Here is a 19,177-nt window from a genome sequence, read left to right on the forward strand (position 1 = left end):
AATCTAGGTGTTCCTTTCAAGGGTATATTTAGGACAGTTAGATCTTCTTGTTGAATTAAATCCTTTACTATTATGTAATATCCTTCTCTATCTTTTTTGGTCTTCGCTGGTTTAAAGTCTGTTTTGTCCAAAATCATGATAGCAACACCTGCCTTTTCTGCTTTCCACTTGCTTAGTGGATTTTTCTTTATCCCTTTTAGTCCTGTGATTGTTATTGCATGTGAGATGGATCTCTTGAAGATGGCATACCATTGGGTCTTGCTTCTTTCTCCATATTGCCAATATGTTACTTTTAAATGGAGAATTTAGCCCATTTACATTCCAAGTTAATATTTATATGTGTGAATTTGATCCTCTTGTTAGCTGGTTATTAGATTTGTTTATATGGTTGCTTTATAGTGTTACTGGTCTGTGTACTTAAGTGTGTTTTTGTAGTGTCTGGTAATGTTTCTTTGTTTTTCCATGTTTAGTGCTTCTTTCAGGACTTCTTGTAAGGCAGGCCTGGTGGTAATAAATTCCCTCAGTGTTTACTTGTCTGAAAAGGTTCTTCTTTCCCCCTCACTTGGGAAGCTTAGTTCGGCTGGATATAAAATTATTGGTTCCAAATTATTTTCTTTAAGAATGCTATGGTACTGGTACAAAAACAGACACTTAGGTCAATGGAACAGCATTGAGAGCCCAGAAATAAGGCCACACACCTACAATTATCTGATCTTCAACAAAGCCAACAAAAAACAGCAATGGGGAAAGGACTCCTTATTTAATAAATTGTACTGGGATAACTGGCTAGCCATATGCAGAAGATTGAAACTGGACCCCTTCCTTTCACCATATACAATAGTCAACTCAGGATGGATTAAAGACTTATATGTAAAACCCACAACCATAAAAACCCTGGAAGACAACCTAGGCAATACCATTTTTGACATAGGACCCGGCAAAGATTTCATGACAAAGATGCCAAAAGAAGTTGCAACAAAAGCAAAAATTAACAAGTGGTATCTAAATGAAGAGCTTCTGCACAACAAAAGACGCTATCAACAGAGTAAACAGCCAGCAGAATGGTAGAAAATTTTTGCAAACTATCATCTGACAAAGGTCTAATATTCAGCATCCCTAAAGAACTTAAACAAATTTACAAGTAATAAACAGCTCCATTAAAAAATGGGTAAGGTCATGAACAGGCACTTTAAAAAAAAAAATACAAGTGTCTGACACCACATTTAAAAAAGCTCAATACCACTGATCATTAGAGAAATGTAAATCAAAGCCATGAGATACCATCTCACACCAATTAGAATGACTATTATTAAAAAGTCAGAAAATAACATGCTGGCAAGATTGCAGAGAAAAAGGAAGCATGCGCTGTTAATGGGAGTGTAAATTAGTTCAACCATTGTGGAAAGCAGTCAGCCGGTTCCCTCAAAGAGCTAAAAACAGAGCAACCATTTAACTCAGCAGTCTCATTACTAGGTATATACCCAAATGAATGTACACTGTTCTACCATAAAGACACGTGATGTTCACTGCAGCACCATTCACAATAGCAAAGATATGGAGTCAATCTACATGCCCAGCAATGATAGGCTGGATAAAGAAAATGTGAGAGACATATATATATATCTATCTACATATATTCACCATGGAATACTACACAGCCATAAAGGAGAATGAGATCATGTTCTCTAAAGGAACATAGATGGAGCTGGAGGCCATTATCCTAAGCAAACTAAAGCAGGAGCAGAAAACCAAATGCTGCATGTTCTCACTTATAAGTGGAACTAAATGATGAAAACACATGGACACCAAGAGGGGAACAACAGGTACTGGGGCTTAACAGAAGGTTGGAGGAGGGAGAGGATCAGAAAAAAATAAGTAATGGGTACTACTACTTGGGGGCTGAAATAATCTGTTCATCAAACCCCCATAAGTTTACCTATATAATAAACATGCAAATATACCCCTGAACTTAAACTTAAAAAAAAAAGGAATGCTGATATAGGCCCCCAATTTCTTCTGACTTGTCAAATTTCTATTAAAAGGTCTCCTGTTAGCCTGATGGGGCTGCCTTTGTAAATGACCTATCCCTTCTCTCTAGCTGCCTTTAACATTTTTTCTTATATTTCGACCTCGGAGAATCTGATGATTATGTTTCTTGGGGATATCTTCCTTTATAGTATCTCACAGGATTTCTCTGCATTTTCTGAATTTGAATGTTGGCCTGTCTAGAGAGGTTGGGAAAGTTTGCATGAATGATATTCTGGCATATGTTTTTCAAGTTGCTTCTTTTCTCCCTAGATCTGTCAGGGACACCAATGATCCATAGATTTTGGTCTCTTTACATAATCTCATATTTCTCAGAGGTTCTGTTCTTTTTTATGTATTTTTTGTTTGACCGAGTTATTTCAGAGAGCCAGTGTTTGAACTCAGATTCTTCCCTCAACTATTGTGCTGTTAATAGTTTGAGTTTGCATTGTAAAATTCTTGTAGTGTGTTTTTCAGCTCTTTGGATCAATTTGCTTCTGTTTTATAATAGCTATTTCATTCATCAGTTCCTGAGTCACTTTATGGTACTCATTAGATTCCTTGAATTGGGTGCTGACTTTCTTCTGAATCTCAATGGTCTTCATTCCCATCCAAATTCTGAATTCTATCTCTGGCATTTCAGCGATTTCAACCCAGTTAGGAACTCTTGCTGGGGAACTAGTGGTTGTTTGGAGGAATGCGGGCATTCTAGCTTTTTGAGCTGCCAGAATTTTTATGCTGGTTCTTTCTCATTCATGTGGGCAGGTGTTTCTTTAACTATGGTGTGATTTGAGTACTATCAGTAGGCTTCATTTTTGGATGTTTACAGACGGCTAAGGCTTTGTGCATGGCCTTTCTTTGTAACCGAGTTCATGTCTCTGGTTTCACAGAGGAGTATATTACCAAAAGTATTTTTGTTGTTGAGGTTTGTGCTGTGATCCAGTAGATGGTGCTTAAGTGAAATGGCCAGTAGGTAGACACTTGCTCATCCATGTGGCTCCTGTGTATTTCTTCGTAATTGCAGCTGTGCTCCCTCTCTCAGGGCTCTGACAGTATGAGCTCCTCTCCCACTTGAGCACTGGCTGAAGATCTCAGTTTGGCTGTCCTGAGCTACACACTGTAACTCTGGGGTGAACTCAGGCTTTACGTGCCCTCCACAGCTTGGAGGCAGCAAGGCCAGGGACCTTACCAATGGCTGTGACAGAGGGTCTTTTAATTCTCTCTTAGGGCTCCACTCCAGAGAAATGAAGAGTTGCTTTCAATCAGTATAATCGGCCAAGGTTGGGGTGACTGCACTGGGGGTCCAAGCTGAGTGTGTTCTGCCCGATAACAAGCAGGGAGGGTGGGAAGGTCACAGAGGAGACAGACTGGCCTCTTCTCCTTATGGTAATTGCAGCTTCCTAGAATTGTGGTTAAAGCACTCAGGGTCTTTGTGCCTTCCCCAGTCTGAGGGCAGCAAGGCCAGTACCACTCAGTAGTGGCCATGAGAGGGTCCCTTCAGTTGTCTCTGGGACCTCTGCCTCAGAAAAACACAGAGCCCCTGCCACTCAAAATGATTGGCCAGAGGATGAGACAGACGCATTGCTGGCCTGAGCTAGGGGCCTTGCTTGATGAAGAATGGAGGTTCAGGAGCTTACAGGGAGGAGAGACTGAGCTCCTCCCTGTATGGTGGCTGTGGTATGCTGGAAGCACAGGTGAAGCCTTCAGACTGTTTCTTCCCCATAACAAGGGTAGCGGTGGTAGAACCACTGCTGTGGAGATGACAGAGGAGCTGTTTATTGCCTCTGGAAGCCCTTTCCAGGGAACCTCAGAGTCAGTACCAGTGGGTGTGCTCAGCTGTCATGGGACAGCTGATCTGTGGTCCAGAGCGAGAGGCCCTGCCTTATGAAGAGTAGGGGGCCTGGGCTCACAGAGAAGAGGGACTGGATTCCTCTCCTTATGGTGTGTGGTGTGCTGAAGGTGCCAGCATAGTGACTAGGCCTTTTTTTCCTTCCCCAGCCCCAGAGTGGTTAGGGCACAGTACCACTGCAGCTGCAATGGCAGAGGGATTGTGGGTTTTCTCTGGGATCTCCTGCTCAGAGAACTGCAGAACCCCCTCCTACTGACATGTTCAGGTGGTGCCAAGGTAGTTGTGTTGGAGTCCCAGGTCACAAGGGCTGCCCAGTAAGGAGAAGCAGCATCAGAGAACTGTGTGGAAGAAGCCTGGCTGCTTTTTCCACAGGGAAGCTGCACGGTGCTGGGGATCTGCACCAGTCCCTTGTCACCACAAACCCTCTGGAAGCCTGAAGGCAACAGGGGCAAGGGCTGCAAAAGAGCAAAAATGGCGGCTTGCCTCTGTGGAGCTCTCTCCCAGAAAACATGGAGTTGCTACCGGCCCAAGAGATGGTTCTTATTATTTTCAGATATATTCCTCTGATGATTAATCTGGGTCATTATCATGAAGGGAAGTTGATTTTATTTGCATCTATTGAGTTGATCATTCAGGTTTTGCTTTTAATTCTTTTTATGTGGTGAATCACATTTATTAAATTTTGTATGTCAAACCAGCCTTGCATCCCAGGAATAAAGCCTACCTGATTGTGCTGTATGAACTTTCTGATGCGCTGCTGGATTCAGTTTGCTAGTATTTTGTTGAGAATTTTTGTGTCTATGTTCATCAGGGATACTGGCCTGAAGATTTCTGTTTTCATTGTGTCTATGCCAGATTTTAGTACTAGGTTTATTCTGCTTGACTCTTGACCATCAGTACATTTGGTAAAAGGAGAGGTAAGGTTACCTTGGGTAATCAAAGGCATCAAAAGGTAGAAGGAAGAAAAATATATTGCATGCCAAACACTGAAATATAGTATTGCATTTAACCTCAATAACAACCAATCTGGTGTTCATTTTCGTGCTTAGTCAGTTATTACTTTGCAACTATCACCAAACCACTTAACTCTAATTTGGCCCTTTTGTTTCCTCTTCTCCAGAATAGAGACTAAAAATACCTATATTATAGGATCACAATGGGAATTAATGGACATAATGTCTGGGAAACACTTATCAGGGTGCTTATCACATGACAGATAAATAATTGATAGGAAATAGGATTTTAATAACTGTGATGTCAGTCATGAGATCTTACTACTCAAAACTTGTCTCCAGAGCCAGCAGCACCAGTATTATCTGGGAGCTAACTAGAAATTAGGAATTTCAGGCCCCACCTCAGACCTTCTATGTTGGAACTTGCATTTTCATGATATCCCTAAGTAATTCAGGTGCACAGATATGATTGAAAAGCACTAGTATAGAAAAATGACTGAGATTCAGCAACTTGACAGAACTCATCTAGTAGTAAACCAGACAGCTGGAAGCACACTCAAATCAGAAGATGCTAAGTCCATCATCTTTCTCTTATACCTCTAAGGGTATCTGTGATTGGAGGTGTTCAGGCTTCTAGAATCCCATTATGATATTCTTCTATAATCTAAGCTATAATTGAAAGGCTTTTTACAAACATGTTCTCAAGTCTACCACAGTAGCAAGAACACTATAATTTTGTTTTATTTTTCACATTTTTAATTATTCAGCTATTCTATTTGCCATCATTTAGGGAATTATTACAAAACTTATGTCTAAAATGCATCTGATTAATGCATATTTAGGCAAGTAAGCAGATTCAGAATTAGTTGACTGCTATCAAACAATTAAACACTGATGAGACATATTTGCACAGAAATAATGATCCTGGCATTTATATAAATAATAACAGATCTATTTCCCTAATCATCTAGGGGGAAAAAAAAAGAGGGTGACAGAATTACCAAATATGTCTGGCTTACTAGGCAGATCATTTTCAAGTACAATTTTTTTTTCATGTGAATAAAATCATGTTAATCAATAATATCTATTATCAGATTAAAATGAAAGAAGTGTATTTGAGCAAAAAACAATGTAGATAATATTAGAAGCATGTTTCCAAGACGTCTCATAATTTCCAGAGCTTCTTTGTACATCATGGAAGGTGCATGCTTTTAATACGCTCCTCTATGGTGCCATAGTTTGATTTTATACAAAATGTGTCCTGAGAGTCAAGCCTAAGTGAATAAAATATATATATTTCCCCACATTTTAGCATCTCTGAAATTTAAATATGCCTTAACAATTAATGATATATCAACACTGATTGTCAGCACTTTTTCTTCTTTTTTTTGTAATCAATGGAATCTTAGATTCAGTTAGACAGGGGATTAGGATTTCCAGTAAACTGAAACCTAGTCTGCAAGGAATACCACAGTCAGATAGTGGAAAATGAATGGAAGAGGAATGCTAGATCATGCCTATGAGCATTCACGCAAAAAGAGGGGTAAATAAATAGAAATTATGAGTTTAAATAATAAAAGATTTCATAGATTTCTATTTTCACAGAGCCAGGAAGAAAAATCAAGGAAGATGAGAAAATTTGTCAAAATAGCAAGAAAGAAGAATAGGGAGATACAGAAAAACAAAAAGAGAGAATGAAGCATCAAGATGGAAAATACAGCCGATAAGCCCACTATCATGATCATTATTTCCTAGGTGTGGTATCCTGTGGTAGACATTCAACTTGGGGCACCTTTTCTCATTACTTATACTGGTTAGTAGTGGTCTTAGAGGGTAGGATGAGGCAGTTGTTTTTGGCAAATTGTAGAGGATGTTTTCTCTTCTCTAGCCTGCACAGGTAGATCCATGCCCCTTCCTGTGTTCCTTCCCTCCCGCAGACTCTGTACATACTTCTCTTTCCACTGCCTGCTGCATTTCACTTAGTCCCAAACCACTAGGAGAGGTTTAAATGATTATTAACACTTCTGTTTGCTCTTTCAGGTGATATCAAGGCTATCAAACAAATCTACGGTCTCACAGGTATGACTTTGGCTAAAGAGCAAAATATTTACCTGAAATCTGGAGGATTACCAATAAATATTTCTCTTCGGAATTTCATTTATTGTTTTTTACTTTCCCTTTTTGACTTCTCAATGAGAGATATGGCAACTGACTTGCTGGAGTTTGAGTACAGAAGAGTACTGAAACTCATATTTCTATGTAAACGTTTTATAGTTATTGTTATAAAGCAGTTTGTTACCAAAACCTGCCAAAAGTAAAGTCCTAATGTGTTTGATCTGAGAAGTACTTTCAGTGCATTTAAAGTTAACAGTCAAATTTTTCCTTGTAAGTGTCCATAACACTAAAAATATGGTTGAGAGATATATTGGAACCATATTTTGTGATTCAATGGGCTCTTAAAACAGTTTCAACTTTTTTTTTTTTTTTTTTTTTTTTTTTTTTTTTATTTTTTTTTTTTTTTTTTTTTTTTTTGAGACAGAGTTTCGCTCTTGTTACCCAGGCTGAAGTGCAATGGCGCGATCTTGGCTCACCACAACCTTTGCTTCCTAGGTTCAGGCAATTTTCCTGCCTCGGCCTCCTGAGTAGCTGGGATTACAGGCATGCGCCACCATGCCCAGCTAATTTTTTTTTATTTTTAGTAGAGATGGGGTTTCACCATGTTGACCAGGATGGTCTTGATCTCTTGACCTCGTGATCCACCCTCCTCGGCCTCCCAAAGTGCTGGGATTACAGGCGTGAGCCACCACGCCCGGCCCCAGTTTCATCTTTTAAGTACCCTCTAATTTTAAGAAAGATTTCCCAAAGAAACACTGATTATTAGCCAGACTTTTATTACTACTAATCCCGTGACACAGAGGCACACAAATAGATCAAATTACATAATGCATTATGAAGACATTAAGAATTTACTGAAGATAGTGGAGAAGGTCAAATAGGGTTTACTTTTTTTTTTTCTTGAGACAGAGTCTCCCTCTGTCACCCAGGCTAGAGTGCTGTGGCACGATCTCAGCTCACTGCAACCTCCGCCTCCCAGGTTTAAGTGATTCTCCTGCCTCAGCCTCCTGAGCCTGGGATTATAGGTGTGTACCACCATCCCCTGCTAATTGTTTGTATTTTTAGTAGAGATGAGGTTTCACCGTGTTGACCAGCCTGGTTTTGAACTCCTGACCTCAAGTTATCCACTCGCCTCGCCCTCCCAAAGTGCTGGGATTACAGGCATGAGCCACCATGTCTGGCCCACTTTTAATATTACATTAAGAAACTTCTTAGAAGCTCTTACAGCATTTCAGTGCTTTCAATCAAGTTTATCTCAGCACTGGTTGTCTTCTCTCTCATTTCTACAAAATTCTCAACAAGAAAAATGGCCTTTATGTTCCATAAATGTCTTTATGTCTTAACTCTTCTCATCAGACAGCCTTTCCTTACTACTGCACTGCTTTCACCCCAGACCTTTCTATATTCCCTTTCTTATGAAAAAAAATTCGCCTTTTTTTTTTTTTTTTTTTTTTCCAATTTGAATTCCTCTCCCATTCATAGTGCAGGGCTAAGGGTCCCACAGGGTCGTGGGTTGTCCCTTATGCTGTGCTGAGGCTCAGGATCTGAGAAATAAAGAGACAAGACACAGAAGTACAAAGAAAGCACAGCTGGGATCAGGGGAGCCATGCCACCTATAAGCAGAGACAGGCAAGGCCACAAATGTCCAGAAGCATCTGTATTTATTGGGTATATGTTAGGGGGCAGGGTAGTGAGGGAAGTCATCTTTAAGGATAGTGATAGGGTCATGAGCAATAAAACAAGAGGTCGACCCCCATTAGATCACCTAGGCTAGGAGGTGGACAGTGTGCAGCAAGGGGTCCACCCCCATTAGGTCACCGAGGCATGGAAGTGGGCCATGAGCAGTGAAGAGGGTGTAGTGTGCAATATCTCTACCTATGGGTTTGCTACTTCTAAGAATATCTATAGGAGGATGCTTAAGCCACACAGCAGTGTCCGAGCCATCAAGGTCTACCACCACCTGCTGGCAGCTTCCAATGAGTTCCATAGGAGGATGCTTTTGAGCTAGCACAGTAACAAGAGCTGATAAAGTTCACAGTCACCACGGTACGATTATCCAGAGGGGTTTTGAGCCCTTGGATGCTTGAGGGATTGCTGGTCTGAGGGCAGCCTTCCACAAGAACTGGATGCAAGGTCCTACAACTCCTTTATCAGAAGGAGTGGCTCTTGCCCCAAGCCTGCCATACTGTGGGTATCTTTTACGATACTGAATGCTGCCTCCTGGGCCATGGATTCTTGTCCTGGTATAACTATTTTTCCCTTAAATCATGCTGTGCACCATGTCTGCTCTAGACATTCCTCTGACTATAAGCTGCTTATTCCTTAATTCATGCTCTGTACTGTGTCTGATCTAGGCATTCCTCTATGAACTTTTATATATATATATATATATATATATATATATATATATATATATGGAAATAACTGAGTAGTAAGATATTTTTTAGGTACTCGTTCTATGAACTAATATATGATTATATATAAAGGATTATAAAAAGGAAATAACTGAGTAGTAACACTATAAACTAAGATAGTCTTCAAGCCCTAATTCTATAAACTGATATATGATTATATGTAAAGGATTACGTAAAGGGAATAACTGAGTAGTAGCACTATAAACTGAGATATTCTTCAGGCACTAATTGTGCCAGGGTTCTGCTTAGCTCTCCTTCCTTGGTGCCTGTATGGGGGGTTACCCACACACAGAACTCTGAAGATGAAGATCCATCCCAAGAATACAACATCCTAAACTTTAAACAACAACAAAATCCTCCTATATAATTTAGGCTGAAGTTAATTTGTAATGTTAAAACTACCAGAATAACAGGTGTTGTTTCCCTCTCATGGACAAGTCCAGAAATGGAAAATAGATAAGCTCCCATGTGTCAATAAGGGGCCAAGATATATTATTTTTGCTTCATCATTCTCAAAATATGATTTACTTCTCCAAGATCTCCTCACTCTCTGAGGTGGCTGCTGAACATACATTCGTTTTATCCGTATTTCAGACTAGAAACAAAAGAAATGTGCAAGACTAAGAGAGAGGTTACAGTGTTTTTAGGAGCCTTTCTAAAAGTTTCTTAAAACCTGTTCACTTATATGCTACCATCTCAACTCATGGCCAAACCAAGTGGCAAGAGAAGCTGAGAAAGGTAATCTTTGTGTAAGGTGTGTTGCTGAGAGTTCTGTTAGCTAAGAAAGAAGTGGGGATATTGCATAAAAAGAGGGAGCCAGAACTCTTTGCAGCACTTGCCACAATATAAATGTTTTCATTTTCTTTCTGATCATCATGTAGGCAAGCATTTATTAAACTCTTTGCACATTGCTAAATGCTTGATTTCCATTATCTGTTATCTAGTGTTTTCCTTACGCTATTCCTAATTTACACATGAAGAAACCAAGAATTTAATAATTATATTGTTTGACCAAGGTTACAGCTGGTAAGTCACAGGACTTTTAGGACTGTATAACTGAAAGCTCATGCATTTCAACCACTAGACTTTGTTCTGCTTCCGCATTAGTCAAGAGAGATTTGATGAATCTAGTCATTTGTGATTTTGAAGCGGCTATCCCAGCAAAGTATCATGAGCCAAATTCTAGACTTATTTACCTTTAGTATAAAAACCCCAGTGCCTTCATGAAAGCATTTTCCAGGAAAAAAATGAAAAGATATACCAGTTGAGAAGAAAGAGATCTGTGGTTGAACTTTATGCCAGTGTGTAACAGGTAAATCCAGCTACATGTGGAAAGCAGCTGTTCCTATATAGATGGTCTGAAGAAAGTAACTGATACTCCTGCACAGAGGCTAATGTGAGGCTGGATATTTAATAATATAATAAACTTAAGTCCTATCAACAATGATGGCAGGTGAGATAATTGATTATTGGTATAAGTAATGTCTGCTGCCTTGATTGTATCTAAGTAACTTGTCCAAGATACCAAGTCCCCAAGACAAAATGGAAGTATAAAATTTTCACAAACTTGTAGAAGTACAAATACTTGACAGGTTATTAGAGAATTCAATTAGGGCCAATGGAGGCTTCTTGAAACAAAGGAATGATTAACTTGCCAAGGCAAATGTAAACAGAATTCTAATTAGAGAATGCGCTCACTGTTTCCCATTTCTTCGATTAAGCTTGCCCTGTTGTGTCTTTAGCTGTGTAAACTAAATTTTCTAGCCTACAATGCTAGTATACAAATGTTCCCCTGTAATTCCATGTAGGCCCAATTTTTGTTAAAAGCACGGAGTTTTAAATGCTGTGAAAAACAAACAAGAGCGAAATCATGACTATCCCAGTTTTTAAAAAAAAAAAAAAGTATGTCTTCATCAGTAATTAACCATATGTAGTTGGAAAGATGAGTCCAAGAATGGCATTTCTTCAAGACATTTTGAGCCAATAAGATTGAAGTACAAAAACTTCATAAGTAAACCATGCATTTCACTCAGCACCTATGGCCTAAACTGAATGCGCTATTGCCTATAAGTCACCACAATTTTAGATCTGTTATTATACCTATAATATATACAGCAAAATCCATATATGCAAAAAAAAAAAAAACACTATTCATTGAAGTCAATAATCATGACCGCCCAGAGTTTGAACAGTAATCTTAGGGATTTTCAGTTATTTGCCTTAATTTTTATTATAAATTATTGATGATCAGGTATAAGGGATGGAATTTTCAAAAAAGAAGCACAGAAAGTGAGCAGAGAAGCCATGTCTGGGGCAGAACAAGAAGTACACACTATTACAGTGACTCTGTTGAGGGCCACTAGTTAGCCTTTGCCATGTTCACTGCTCTGGCCCTTCCATCATCACTCAATTGTCTTTTCCCACCCTCTTTCATTCCTAGTCTTAGTCTACAAAGTTGAATGACCCCAGTCAAGAGTCCAGTAGTTACAGGATGAGTTTTGGCAAGACTATTTTTCCTTCCTTTTCCAAGGTTCTTCAGAAGAAGCAGACCAGGTGGTTTGCTTCTTTTCTTGCTAGTGACTGGAAAGAACAAGAAGAGCAGGAAGCAGGGTAGCTGAGGATACTTCTGATCTTCTTCCACTCATGTGATCCAAAATAGGAAAGCTTTTTATTCTCAAGAATAATGCAGTTTTGCTGATTAATCTCCATGTAAAGTTCCAGTAAAGACCCTGTAATTTTAAAGAACAAGGCCTAAGACCCTCCATTAAAATTGAAAATTATCTCTAAGAGCAAGCCATCATATAGTATTACAAGTGACAGACTGATTAAAATCTAGATGCAAACCTGGTATAATGCACTTTTCACATGGCTTCCCACGAACACAGTTTAAAAGACCAAGAGAAGATCTAGTCTTTTAAAATCAGAGGCTAAAATCAGTAAAGCATAGAGGGTAAACCTGGAGAAGAGCAGAAGTAGGAAGACTTTTAACACCTGATAACAAAATCTGCGAAGACTTTGGTTTTAATGAAATGTAAGTCTCTGAGAGATTTGACTTTGTTTAAATGAGACCTCTGACATTAATGATATACATTTTCTGCAGTCTTTGCAGTCTATGCTAATTTATATTTTCCACTGATTTAGTCAGAGCCCAAGGGAAATGGCAGCATAAACAAGCGACTCCCATCCATTGTGGAAGATGAGGAAGAGGAGGAAGAGGGGGAGGAAGAGGAGACAGCCTCCCTCTCTCCCATCTGCACGAGGGGATCTTCTTCAGGCAACAAGAAGGTTGGAAGCAACAAAACCTACCTGGGCTTAAGCCTAAAGCAACTGGCCTCAGGAACGGTGCCCTTTCACTCACCTATCAGAGTCTCCAGGTCAAATTCCCCCAAAACCAAGCAGGAAACTGACACTCCCAATCACAGTAAAAGGAAAGAGAAGAACTTGAAATTGCAACTTTCAACTTTGAATAGTGCTGGACCACCAGACCTCAGTCCAAGGTAAGAGTTCATATCATATAACATTCTCAGGTGAAAGTGGGTGCCTTCTGTACAGAGTAGTACCTGCCTTCAGCCTTCTGACCCTTTCTGCTACACAGATTCCTAGCCTGAAATCCTCAGCTTTTCTGAATTTTATGGGCAATTTTTTGAGTATATGTGCAAGTGTGTGTGCATGCAGGTTGGGCAAAATACCTTTAGTCATGTTCTCAAAAGGATCTACTAAATGTTCAGAAATCCTTCTCTACTCCTTTTATTCATTTTGCACTACCTATTAAGCATATATTTCTAAATTGTGATTTTATAATTTATGATGAAAATAAAAGAAATGGAAAAAATTCCATCAATGTTATCCCTTCAGTGCTTGATCTTACCAAAAGTTTTATGGAACGAGTTGAAATTAGGAAGAAAATAAAATGCAGATTTTTATTTTTCATACTGTTTTTGCCTTATTATCAAGGATGGCTAAAAGTTAGTTTTATTTCTGGTCTCTTCGAAGAGTAACATAGCATGGTTCTGTTTTTCATTTCTTAAAAAATCACTTTCGAATCCACTAAAGGTGATTGAAAGCATGAAAAATCCTGATCCTGAAGATGTGAAAGGGGTAGGCTATGGTGTAGAAAAGCAATAGCAATCATCAAAATCATATAACAGCTGAATAATAAAAAGCAATTAAAAATATTACTTTTTATGTTTCATGTACTTTGCTACATAATTTCACATTCACAATTGCAGTTAGTCTTCTCAGAACCCTGTGAACTAGTTTGTGTTATCTCTACTATAAAGCTGTAAGAAGTGAAACCTGAAGGGTAAATATTTTGTCCAAGATCTCAGAGATATTAAGTACTGGAAGCTAGATTCAAAGTTTGTTTTTCTACTTATAAAGCAGGTGATCTTTCTAGAATACTACATTTTGCCATTGTTTATTTGAATATACTAAGATAAAATATTAACAGAAAGATTAATAAAATAGATTTAGTGAAAAGTAGGTGCATAATAAATTTTCAAGAATTCAGTTGGAGATGGTAATTTGAAAACATTGCTTCACTCTTCTTCCTAAATTTATACTAAAATTAAACATAATAAATTGTAAATAGGAAGAGACTGTATCAGAGCTGAGAAAGGTTTATTTACAATATGATCTTACATTTATAAAAATATATGTTCTTTTATAGAGAAAAGAATATTTTGAGGACACACAGCAAAATATTGACTATAATAGATACAGGTGATTTTTTTTTTGTTATCTTTATATTTAAAATTTCTACAATAGACTTATTTTTAAATAATGAGTAGGTTAGATACTATTTAACCATGGAAAGAAGGCTAAAGTACTGATTTAAATATAATTCTTTAACCCTCACATTTAGAGTTTTCTCTAAGTCTAGAGTGGAGGTGTAATCAAATTTATTTTCTGTGATGCTAAGGGTTAAAACCTAGAGTTTAGTGATTTAACATGAATTTACGTAAGAGGACTTGTATACCTTAAAGTTTTGAATTTGAGACTAAGTAACAGACTCTCTGTCTACAACATCAGTGTTTGATAAAAATATAATGTGATACACTACCGGACTTCAAACTATACTACAAGTCTACAGTAATCAAAACAGCGTGGTACTGGTACTAAAACAGAGATATAGACCAATGGAACAGAACAGAGGCCTCAGAGGCAACACAACATATCTACAACCATCTGATCTTTGACAAACCAGAAAAAAACAAGCAATGGGGAAAGGATTCCCTGTTCAATAAATGGTGTTGGGAAAACTGGCTAGCCATGTGCAGAAAGCAGAAACTGGACCCCTTCCTGATGCCTTACACTAAAATTAACTCCAGATGGATTAAAGACTTAAACATAAGACCTAACACCATAAAAACCCTAGAAGAACATCTAGGCAAAACCATTCAGGACATAGGCGTAGGCAAGGACTTTATGACCAAAACACCGAAAGCATTGGCAACAAAAGCCAAAATAGACAAATGGGACCTAATCAAACTCCACAGCTTCTGCACGGCAAAAGAAATAGTCATTAGAGTGAATTGGCAACCAACAGAATAGGAAAAAATTTTTACAGTCTACCCATCTGACAAAGGGCTGATATCCAGAATTTACAAAGAACTAAAACAGATCTATAAGAAAAAAACAAGCCCATTCAAAAGTGGATGAAGAATATGAACAGACACTTTACAAAAGAAGACATACATGAGGCCAGCAAACATATGAAAAAATGCTCATCATCACTGGTCATTAGAGAAATGCAAATCAAAACTACATTGAGATACCATCTCATGCCAGTTAAAATGGCAATCATTTAAAAATCTGGAGACAACAAATGCTGGAGAGGATGTGGAGAAATAGGAACACTTTTACACTGTTGGTGGGAGTGTAAATTAGTTCAACCATTGTGGAAGACAGTGTGGCGATTCCTTAAGGACCTAGAAATAGAAATTCCATTTGACCCAGCAATCCCATTACTGGGTATATATCCAAAGGATTACAAATCGTTCTACTATAAGGACACATGCACACAAATGTTTATTGCAGCACTGTTTACAATAGCAAAGACCTGGAACCAACCCAAATGCCCATCGATGATAGACTGGACAGGGAAAATGTGGTACATATACACCATGGAGTATTATGCAGCCATCAAAAATGATGAGTTCGTGTCCTTTGTAGGGACATGGATGAACCTGGAAACCATCATTCTCAGCAAACTGACACAAGAGCAGAAAATAAACACCACATGTTCTCACTCATAGGCGGGTGTTGAACAATGAGAACACACGGACACAGGGAGGGAAGTACTACACACGGGGGTCTGTTGGGGGGAAATGGGGGAGGGACAGGGGGTTGGGGAGGTGGGGAGACATAGCATGGGGAGAAATGCCAGATATAGGTGAAGGGGAGGAAGGCAGCAAATCACACTGCCATGTGTGTACCCATGCAACAATCTTGCATGTTCTTGCCATGTACCCCAAAACCTAAAATGCAATTAAATATATATATATATATACATATATATATATATATAATGTGATATAAAATTGTGAGTCACATAATTTTAAATTTTCTAACAGCTACATTTTTAAGTGTGATAAAAGTGAAATTAATTTTAATACATTTTATTTGACCAAATATATTCCAAATATTTTAAATTTGAATATAAAAATATTCAGTGAAATAATTTACACTGATTTTTTTAAACATACTCTTCAAAATCCAGTGTGCATTTTATTCTTACAGCACATCTCAATTTGCACAAACCACATTTCAGGTACTCAATACAATGTTAGGCTAATGGTTACTATATTGAATAGCACAGCTCTAGAGTATCTAGAATTTAAAAATTTAACATATTTTTAAGTCTTCTAAAAATACTAGAATCCATGAATATGAATGCACAATCAGCCAATTTCTTTTATTTTAAGTAGGATTGTTGATGGAATTGAAGATGGAAACAGCAGTGAAGAAAGTCAGACTTTTGATTTTGGCTCTGAACGAATCAGACCAGAGCCTAGAATTTCTCCTCCTCTTGGAGGTAAGATCTATATTTAGTCTTCTCCCAAGGTACAAATTTCTTATTAACTTGTAATGTTTGCCATGAGCATTTTTTTTTGTTTTGTTTTTCTGTTCTTAGAATATACTCCATGTCATAGAACTTTACCAGTACCACTGAATAATTTGACATGAGTTTATGTCATTTCCAAGTTAAGATGTCATTTGTGATCGTTTCTCTGTCCAGATTGGATGAGCTGCCATTTAGCAGCCAAGGTAACTGGTATGCCAGGAGACTCAAATTTCTGCTATTCATCAGAGGGTAGTCATGTTTTACTATTATAAATTCAGATTAATTCACAAAAACATTATCTAGAGGAAGTGCTGTGTTGATTGTGCACTGAAGGAACATTGGTTATATTTAACCAGTTTATTCAGTGTGAGGTTATATACTTGTGGTTTGCCAGAGGATAAACAACTTCAGAAAGATATAAGCTTGTTGGAAATGATGGAGAACTACATGATGTGCTAACCTTTAGTCATGGTAAAATAATGTGAAGGCACCTCCAACCCTAGCCCAAATCCTTCTCTTTACTTTTCAATCTTGAGTTCATTGCTCAAAAGAGGGATTCTGTCAACATGACAAATAAAATGACACACTCTAAAGAAGATATACCTGTATTTGATAAAAAGAAAATAGTGAACATATGTTGAATATGCAGAGACAATCCAAAACAATTGCCAGTAAACTACCAAATGCAAGACCAGCAATCTTCGCCCAACCTCCCCTTCCCTTCCCACCAAGCTCTAAGCCCCTCGTGTTAGAATGTCCTGATAACTAGCAAATCCCTTTATGAACAAGTCCAAGCCCAAGAAAGACATTTGAATGTACAGTTCTGGAAATGATTCATCTGAATCAGTAATTCTTTCTAGCATTCATCATCTTCTTGGGAAACTGAAGGGTGCTTGTGAAATTCCTTGATTGGGGGTAGGAAGTGAGGAGAATGCAAAAGGGTAAGGGGTACAGTCTTGATTTATTGATTTAATTGACATACATATGTTGATATTACTGCACTTGGGCCAAGGAGCAAAGAAATCATAGTTATCATCAAACTGGTATATCTGCAATAAAAGCCTGTTGATGTCCCAATTGGATGTTTACCTTTTTGGTTCAACTAGAGACAATGCACAAAACCTCACCATTTCATCCATACATTTCTCATCCTACCACTCTCTTAGCTTCCTCCTCTTCCTTAGCCTATCACTTACCCCTACGCTTATCCATTCAAGCAACAAGTTTTCTAGAAGCAAGTTCCAAAATATCTCTTAGTTCTAAGACTGCTCTCATTACTGCCAACATTCTTTGTCTAGCTACATCTGTCTCTTGCTTGCATTGCTACCAAAGTCTCTTCTTTGGCCTCACATTGTTTTCCATGCAAAATGAATTTTGTTAAGGCACCTTTATTTGTATTACTCTGTTCCTATGCTTAAAACCCTGCTATGGCTTTCTATTGGCCTTAGTATGAAATTCAAACCTATTGCATAATTACTTTACGTAGGTTATTTTTTTTTTGTAGAGATGGGATCTCCCTGTGTTTCCCAGGCTAATCTTGATCTTTTGGTCTCAAAGCAATCCTCCTGTCTCAACCTCAAAAAATGCTGGAATTACAAGTGTAAGCCACCATGCCCGGCCTACTTTTTAAATGTTTATTTTTCCTGCTAAATTCTAACCTCCATGAGCATCAACTATATTTTCTTTATTGGTTGCTATCTCCTCTAAAACAGGGCTGGCCTACTGTATATGACCTGCAATCATTGTTGAATGAATGCATTATCTCTGCAAGCTTCTCCACAAAACAAGTTCTTATCACTCTATTTAAGACCGTTCTGAATGACATTTTTCCCCCACAAACAAATTTTCTCCTCATAATTGACCAGAATTAGGATGGTCGAATCTGTCAAATCTTTTCTACTCAAGCTGGTGCCGACTCACCTGTACTTTTGTCCCTGACAGAAATAAATATATTTGAAAGAGTAAAGTAGAGAAAAAAGTAGAGAAGAACTAAAAAATGTGAGAAAATACCCTTTAGAGTGACACAGGAAGAGACAGGCAACCTGCAATGGATATTAGTATCTGGTGTAAATGTAGGAGGAAAATATGCTCATGGGCATAGGAATCAATGTTTAGAACAAAACGAGAGAAGAAAAATAATGTTCCTTTTCTGTGGCTTGAGCACTGACTACGATAGTTTTTAAACAATGGTCAAAGAAAAGAAAATGTGCCATCTTGGAACATGGTGGTGACTGTACTCAGGGAAATGGGAGATTTGCAATGGACACATCCAGTCACTGTGGGTACAATCACCACCATGATGTGTACCCAGAGAGTATATCTGGTGCCATTCAGAGGAATATAAGAAGTTTGCCTGATCCCCAAAAGACGTACAATGCACAGACATCAGAAAAGGTTAAAAGTGGTAGCATGGGCTTTCTTCCATATTCTAATTGCCCCAATCCTCAAATATGTGGTTTATTCCTAAAGGATTCATTCTGTGTGTGTGTGTGTGTGTGTGTCACTTTTCAGATCCAGAGATTGGAGCTGCTGTTCTCTTCATCAAAGCAGAGGAGACCAAGCAGCAGATAAACAAACTCAACAGTGAGGTATGGAGCTGGTTAAGTGGTAAGAGGAGATGTAAATCCTAGTTACTCACAGAAGCAGTGTAATGCAGTAGTTATAAGCATGCATTCTAGAATGAGACCACCATGGATGAATCCCCACTCAGCCTCATGTGAGTTGTGTGACCTCTGACAAGTCACTTACCTTCTCT

The 19,177-nt window shown here is 38.3% G+C and overlaps 1 protein-coding gene across 1 annotated transcript in view; it reads left to right on the forward strand.

Moving 5' to 3' along the window:
- KCNH8 (potassium voltage-gated channel subfamily H member 8) overlaps positions 1-19,177 on the forward strand; it is a 345,406-nt gene that overhangs the window by 309,375 nt on the left and 16,854 nt on the right. The window contains exons 13-16 of the mRNA XM_017522526.2: positions 6,868-6,906; positions 12,498-12,853; positions 16,286-16,392; positions 18,934-19,010. Of these exons, the coding sequence (XP_017378015.1) occupies positions 6,868-6,906; positions 12,498-12,853; positions 16,286-16,392; positions 18,934-19,010 (579 nt within the window). The remainder of the gene's footprint in view (positions 1-6,867; positions 6,907-12,497; positions 12,854-16,285; positions 16,393-18,933; positions 19,011-19,177) is intronic.

This window comes from Cebus imitator, unplaced genomic scaffold (assembly GCF_001604975.1).
Source record: "Cebus imitator isolate Cc_AM_T3 unplaced genomic scaffold, Cebus_imitator-1.0 Scaffold24, whole genome shotgun sequence".
In the NCBI taxonomy this organism is placed as follows: domain Eukaryota; kingdom Metazoa; phylum Chordata; class Mammalia; order Primates; family Cebidae; genus Cebus; species Cebus imitator.